Below are 7,376 nucleotides of genomic sequence, written 5' to 3'. Positions count from 1 at the left end.
AAAAGATTTTGCTGGGATGAAATTCTTGCAGATTGTACTGTGTAAGTAATCAGTCTATGTTTTAGTTTTGCTGTATACATTTCTCTGGCCGAGAAGAAAATCCTCTTGGTAAAATTTCATGTGTGTTGCCAGGAGACCAAAGGCCCCTTCTGATGTCATAACTACTCAAATTGAGAACCATTGTAGTGGTCTAGATTACTTTACCTGCTTAGGACTACTGCAGCAGGTTTTCAAACTGCAGTGTTGAAAACCATGCAGGCTGGAGGATTAGGTGAGAAAATATTTATTTGAGATGGCAGATATTTCTTCAGAAACTCAAGATGTTTCTCCTAAAGTTAAATCGACTGGTTCAGAAGCTTCCACTAGGATTCTGTTGGGTGAAGACATATTCTCTGAAGACTCTGACTTAACGTCAATAATTGAAGAAAATGCTTTTCAGGTTTTGTCACAAGGATCCTTGATAAAAAGTCCAGGTTACACAGTTTGTGTCTCTGAGCTAGATAAGGGTAATGATTTTATTTCTCAGACTTTTCCCAGAAAACTTTGGAAAATAGTTGAAAGTGACCAGTTCAAGTCCATTTCATGGGATGAGGATGGAACTTGCATAGTGATTCCTGAAGAACTTTTCAAGAAAGTAATTCTGGAAAGAAAAGATCCTTACAGAATATTTAAAGCTGAGAGTCTAAAAAGCTTAGTTCGACAGTTCAACCTTTATGGATTCAGTAAAATTCAACAGAATTTTCAAAGATCTACTTTTCTAGCAGACTTTCTGGAAGAAGAAAATGAAGTCCCCATTATAAGCAAGGTATTTAAAACATTTCAGTGGCCACTTTATGTAGAGTATACAGGTAATTTTATGTTGTACATCAGTAAATATGTTGATACATGCAGTAAGTCTAGATTTTGTAAATTACATAAATATCGAAGTAAAAATTGTTTAAGATTTTACAATCACTGAGGGCAGCTTCTGCATTCAAATTTCCAGGTTTCAAGAAATTTTGTAACAACTCTGAATCTTACCAATAAACTCCAGATAAATTTACCAAAGCCAATAATTAAATGTTGCTATTATTATATAACATGTTTTTACTCAAGGGCTTGACAATTTGAGTGCACTTTCTCCCCAAAAGGCACATTCCTGGAAAGAATAAACAATGTTCATGCATCCTTTGATGACATTAACTTTGTGTGATAAGACAGCAATCTGAGTTTTTTCTATTATATGTGCTATTGCCACTTTTCTCTTGGTTTAAAATGACACTGAATTACTTTCTCTTTTGCTTTTAGTTAAGTCTATTGTAACCCAAATTTCAAACGTGGCTATCCTCAACTTTTAGTAAAAATGAAAAGAAGAATTGGGATTAGAAATGCTTCTCTTGTGTCTACTTTATTCACTGAAGGTTTCAATAAGAAGCACTTTAGAGCAGGGGCTGACACAGATAATCATAATTCTGGATTAATTGCTGAAACTAGTGGAGAAGGATCATTTTCAACCTCTACAAATTTAAATATGCCTCTGATAAGAAAACCTTCCGTCAGCCAAAGAATTGCCAGTTTGCCTGACACAACCAGAAGTGGCTTTCCTCCTACTCCATCTTCAACTTCATTGGGACCAACAGAATGCATTGCAACAAATCAAAATGCTTTTTTAAATCAGTTGGCCAGTATTCATATGCAATCTCATAGCACCTACATACAAGCAAATGACCACACTTTTAATTGCATTACAAACACGCCGTCTCAATACCAAATCATATCTTCCTCACAAAATAGTCTTTTGGAGTTGATAGTGAAACCATCAACTTTTCCAAGCAGATATCCTGAGGTGTCAATAAATGAGACTCCTTATCCTAACCTGCTACCAGCAGGCAACCTGTAGTTGCTAGGGTCCGTGATAGCTGATATATCTGCTGACTCTCCTTTCAAGCCAGCTTTTCAACTATCTTCACTGGGAAAATACAACCCTAATTACAACTGATATTAGAGTGACACTAAAAGAGTACCATATAATGCACAACCATAGAGACTAACATTTTCCTTGAAAAAAAAATGTGAAAATTCTGCAATTATCTTGTTGAGCAATAAAATTACATGTTTACCCTTACGGTTGCTTTCATTTATTTCTAAACATATGGTTAAGAGTGAAATCATGTTGCATTTTATTTCATTTAAAACATATATTGAACGAATATACATATGTGTATGGCTAATATATATAAGATATATACATATGCAGTATAGTATATTTTATATGTGGGGTGTGTGTGTGTGTGTGTGTGTGTGTGTGTGTATGTGTGTGTGTGTGCTTTTGATTATCTGGCAATAACTTTGCCATATCCCTTGGTAAGGTCGTTCAATTATCTACAGAGAAAGAAATAATAGTCTTTTAAGCAATTTTCTGCTGCAATAGCACAATGTTACTGACGGAGTTATTTGGAAAAAGACTTATTCTGCTTATGTTTCTGAAGGCTGGAAATTCCAAAGGGCTGCATCTGGTGAGGCTTTCTTTCCATGACAAGCAATCAACGTAAAGTGAAGGACATGTGATGAAGAGAAAATCAAGACCGAATTCATCTTTGATCCAAAGTCCACTCACAAAATAACTAACATGCTCTCCAGATAAAGTCAACAATGCCGTTGTCAAGGTGTATCCTCATGACTAATTACCTCTCAAAGGTCCTACCTCCCATGGCTATCACAATGACCAGGGACTGTCTATGTAAAATTTGGAGAAGGCATTCAAAACCACAGCAACAGGTAAGGGAAAATGAATGAAGTGGAAGTAGTAAAATGTAGTAAGTGACTTCTCAATTAGTCTGGCCTTAAAAAATTTTAGGACTAAATTGAGATTGCACAGGACCAGATGCTCAAATATGCAGACACATACACACAGAGAGACTCCCCCCCGCCCCCAACACACACAATTTAGAAATGGGTTAAAATGCACTAGTTTCGTATTTATCAATTGCTTTCCCCATTATCTTAAGCTTAGATTGTAGTAGACAGACTTTTTTTCATTATAGTTTATATGCAGTGAGTTCAGTAACTATAATCACGTTTATTTGTGTCATCACTTGATTTATAAAGTTAATGTTATATTATGTACATGAATGGCATCACTGTTAGAATATGCTGAAATTTTACAGTTAGCATTAGCCATAATCATTTTTTTTTTAATCAAAACATTCCAACAGTTTTGTGTCTTTAATTATCTTCTGCAGGAGTTCCTTTCATGTTTTCTAATGCACAATTTTTTTTCTTCTTTCTCTTTTTCTTTCCCTTTTCCTCTTCCTCTTCCTCTTTCTTTTCCACTTTCTTATCTTCTTTTTCTTTTCCTCTTTGTTCTTTCTTTTTTTCTTCTTCTTCCTTCCTTCCTCCTCCTCCTCCTCCTCCTCCTCCTCCTCCTCCTTCTCCTTCTCCTTCTCCTTCTCCTTCTCCTTCTTCTTCTTCTTCTTCTTCTTCTTCTTCTTCTTCTTCTTCTTCTTCTTCTTCTTCTTCTTCTTCTTCTTCTTCTTTCTTCTTTTTTCTTCCTCCTACTTCTTCTTTTCTTCTTCTTCTTCTTCTTCTTCTTCTTCTTCTTCTTCTTCTTCTTCTTCTTCTTCTTCTTCTTCTTCTTTTCTTTCTTCTTCTTCTTCTCCTTCTCCCTCTCCTTCTGCTCCTCCTCCTCCTCCACTTCCTCCTCCTCCTCCTTCTTTTTTTTTCTTTCTTATTCTTATTCTTATGCTTCTTCTTCCTCTTGTTCTTCTTCTTTTTCTTTTTTTTTTTTAACCTAAGGCAGAATCTGGCTGGGTTACTCAGCCCAGAATGCAGTGGCACAATCTCAGCTCAATGTAAACTCAACCTCTGGCTTAAAGCAATTTTTATCTGTCAGTCTTCCTCTTCCTCTTCCATTTCTCTCCTTCTCCTTCTCCTTCTCCTTCTCCTTCTCCTTCTTCTTCTTCTTCTTTTTCCTGTCTTCTTCTTCTTCCCTGAGACAGAGTCTTGTTGTGTTGCTCTGGCCAGAATGTAGTGGCACAGTCTCAGCTCTCTGCAAGCTCAGTCTCTGGTTTCAACCAATTTTTGTGTGTCAGTCTCCTGAGTATGTAGGACTAGATGTGCACTAACAATTGGCTAATTTTTGATATTGGCTGGTATTGATCACCTGGACTCAGGTGATTCAGCCACCTTGACCTCTGAAAGTGCTAGGACCTACTACAGGTTTGAGCCATTATACCTGCCCTCTAGTGCAAATTTTCATCAAATAGTTTTCGACCTCCACTGAAAGTCAGTTTTAATTGTTTTTGTTGGCATTTAATATATTCTAGATTCTGAACTTAGATCTGCAGCATGGGTGAACAAATCACTTCAAGATCTGATATTCTCTGCCTTTCAGCTTCATGTCTTTCTGTTTCAGCATGGTCCATTTGTAGCAACAGTCAGACAATTTCACTTTCAGCCATGTCCTCTCCCATCCTGTAACTATGCCCCCTTTCTTTCCTGGAGATAAAAATCTATCTCCCTGTTTGCCAACTTAAGACTTCTAAGGCACAGATGTTACTCTTTCCAGGAGGTGCTTATCTATCACATTAGTTTGCTTGTCTGCCTGTCTTAAACATTCAGCACTGATGTAACACAGTACCTGGTATACACACACATACATATATATATATATATACACACATACACACTGTGGGCTTAAAATAATAAATTTATTTAATTGTCTAAAGCAAATATTTATAGTGTTGTGATATTACTTTTTACTCATTGTTCTTCACCACAAATTCTCTTTAAAGTAAAGATAATGGTGGTGTTAACAAGAGATACAATAATTTTATCTCACTGAAACTAGTGTCAGTGGTTATCATTTCAACTGTCACACTTTTTTTTTTTTTTTTGGTCTAGTTATAATTTTCTCCTGCTCATTCTAAAATTTCTTTTTTACTTTCTGCTTTGATCAGCAGGTTCTTGCCTGAATCAACTAGCTGTACAATTAGCACTCTCATATTTTTGCAGCAGAGATTTCCAGCCCTTGTGCTGAAATGAATTACGACGGGGATCCTTGCTGCACAATTTTCAGAAGCAGCATTAATGGTGAATTTGATATATTATACAACTGCTGGTTTCACAAGCTAAGGCTTGACAAGACTCATCATTTAATTTTCTGGGATAGCTGCGGTTGAAATGGGACATGGATTTGGACAGTCAGATTCTTCAGACTAGAGACATACTGCTCTCATTTTACTATATGCATTTATTTTCAAGTGAAATCAATGATCTACATGGGAAATCCCGATTTCTTATACTGCAATACCCTGACACAACAAAATGGCCCTTTCACCTATGTAGACATGCTGTTACGATAGATACCATATTTTAGTTCTCAAACTGTATTTTCAGAGCTTGGTCTGAAAGGCATGGTTAAACACTGTACATGAATAATGTTAAAGAAATTTAGCCAGGCCTGCCTCACACCTTTAATTCCAACACTTTGGAAGCCTGGGGCTGGTGGATCACATGAGGTCAAGAGTTTGAGACCAGCCCAGTTGCATTTTTTAAAGAGATATGAAACCCCATCCTTCTAAAAACTTCAATAATCAGCCATGCATGGAGGTGGGCCCACGTAATCCAAGCTGGTTAGGAGGCTTAGGCAGGGGAATTGTTTGAATCTTGGAGGCAGAGGTAAGAGTAAGCCAAGATATTGTCACTGCACTTTTGGCTGGGGAACAGGCTAAGACTATACCACAAAAGAATCAACAACAACAATAGTCTGATGCATAAAATAAAACATGAAAAGATTAACTTGGGTGAACAATGAGACAACAAGAAAAAAAGAAAATGACATTTTAGAAAAGGTAAGATAAAGTAATGAAGGATAATCAGACAGGTTAAAATGTGAACTGCAATATTGTAAGGTTAAGGCCAGTATAAGGCAAGTGTCAAACAAACAACAATGACAACAAAAACGGCAACAACAAAATGAGCATGGGGAGGAGGAGAGAAAAGTGATGAAGGAAAATGAAGTCAAGCAAGTGCAAAACATGAAATAGTTGGCATAATTAGAATAACTGTCTGATGCTATAACTTCCTAAATAGTCTCAATTTATGTTAAATTAGCTTAAACTCTTTCAACGGCAAAAATGACTTCAAATTTGCTGCCCAAAATAAACAACATGGTTGTTCTGCATCTTGAGTCATCATTTATATGACAAAGTAGAAGGAGCAGACGTATTTTACCCTCTCCCATAAATGCAATTAATACCCCTGCATATTATAAATGTAGCAAACATAAATCTCTGAAAGGGGATAAACTGGAGAGAAACTTAAAACCTCGCAAATGATAAGACATTTGAGTTTACTGGATAATCTTTGTCTGTTGATTTTACAGACTTGATCTTGAAAGAGATGGTATCCCAAAATGTAGAGTCACAGAAAATAATTTTCCCAAAAAGCCTAACTTTAATTGCCACAGGAATAGGAAAATTACATATGACAAAAATATTTTATTTCATAGCCATCCTACATTAGCCAAACAATACAACACAGAACAAAGCAAGACAAAAACCCAGCCAAGACAATAAGTCCAAGTGAGAACACTGATTGCACCAGGGAGCAGTGTAGCACCCTGAGCCAGTTCTGAAATGGAATCAGAGAAGGTAGTGTATAGAGCTTGTGTTTTCAACTCTGCGATGTGGTAACATAGTAATCTTCCCCTCCAAACCAGGGATGTATACTCAAGGCTTAGGGTGAAGCTTGAATCTGCATATTCATTTATCAATAATGAGGAGCCCTGCCGTTGGTGTCAAAGAAAGTAAAGAAGTAAATTTGGAATTATGCTTGTACTTAACAAGCACACCCTTTCATCTGTCAGGGTGTCATCAGAAAAAGCTAACTATAATGGCAAAATAAAATGTCATAATAAGGTCCAGAGTCTCCTAACAGTGCCCTGAATGTTGAACTTTAAAATAAAAATCTCTTATCTTCTCAAGAAAAAGAAAGTCTTGCCCCTTCAATGAAACAACGTGATAAATATCAACACAGAAATATCAGTGCTATTATTACAGGATAACTGCAGATTCAATATATTTTTTGACTAAAAACTCTGTGCCCATGGCACCTTTGCCTTATTTCTTGTTCTGCATGCAGGAAAAATGAGATATACATGCAAGTGAAGAATAAAAGAAAAAAAAAAGTTTTATTTAATGTTAAAAGAGCTCAGAGGACTGGGTAGCTTCTCTCTACAGGCACTTCCTTCCATGGAGTGTTCAGCTCTAAGCAGAGAAGCAGTCCTGGAGAAGATGGCTTCTTTCTGTAAGCAAAATAATTTGAATATATCTGCAAGTCTCTGAGGCTCTCTGTTACAGCTGCTTCTTTCAGCAGAGAAGGTAATGCTCTCTCTC

At 36.5% G+C, this 7,376-nt stretch overlaps 1 protein-coding gene across 1 annotated transcript; it reads left to right on the top strand.

Annotated features, from left to right (window-relative positions):
- The first annotated feature begins 292 nt into the window (after window positions 1-292).
- Window positions 293-4,486, top strand: LOC141583052 (heat shock transcription factor, Y-linked-like). The gene is made up of 2 exons (XM_074392463.1): window positions 293-805; window positions 4,373-4,486. The coding sequence occupies exons 1-2, from the start codon at window positions 293-295 to the stop codon at window positions 4,484-4,486; spliced, it is 627 nt and encodes a 208-aa protein (XP_074248564.1).
- Window positions 4,487-7,376: the final 2,890 nt, after the last annotated feature.

Source organism: Saimiri boliviensis, chromosome Y, assembly GCF_048565385.1.
Source record: "Saimiri boliviensis isolate mSaiBol1 chromosome Y, mSaiBol1.pri, whole genome shotgun sequence".
Taxonomy (NCBI): Eukaryota; Metazoa; Chordata; class Mammalia; order Primates; family Cebidae; genus Saimiri; species Saimiri boliviensis.
Note: the sequence above shows the minus strand (reverse complement) of the source record. Positions and strands in the feature narration are given on the sequence as shown.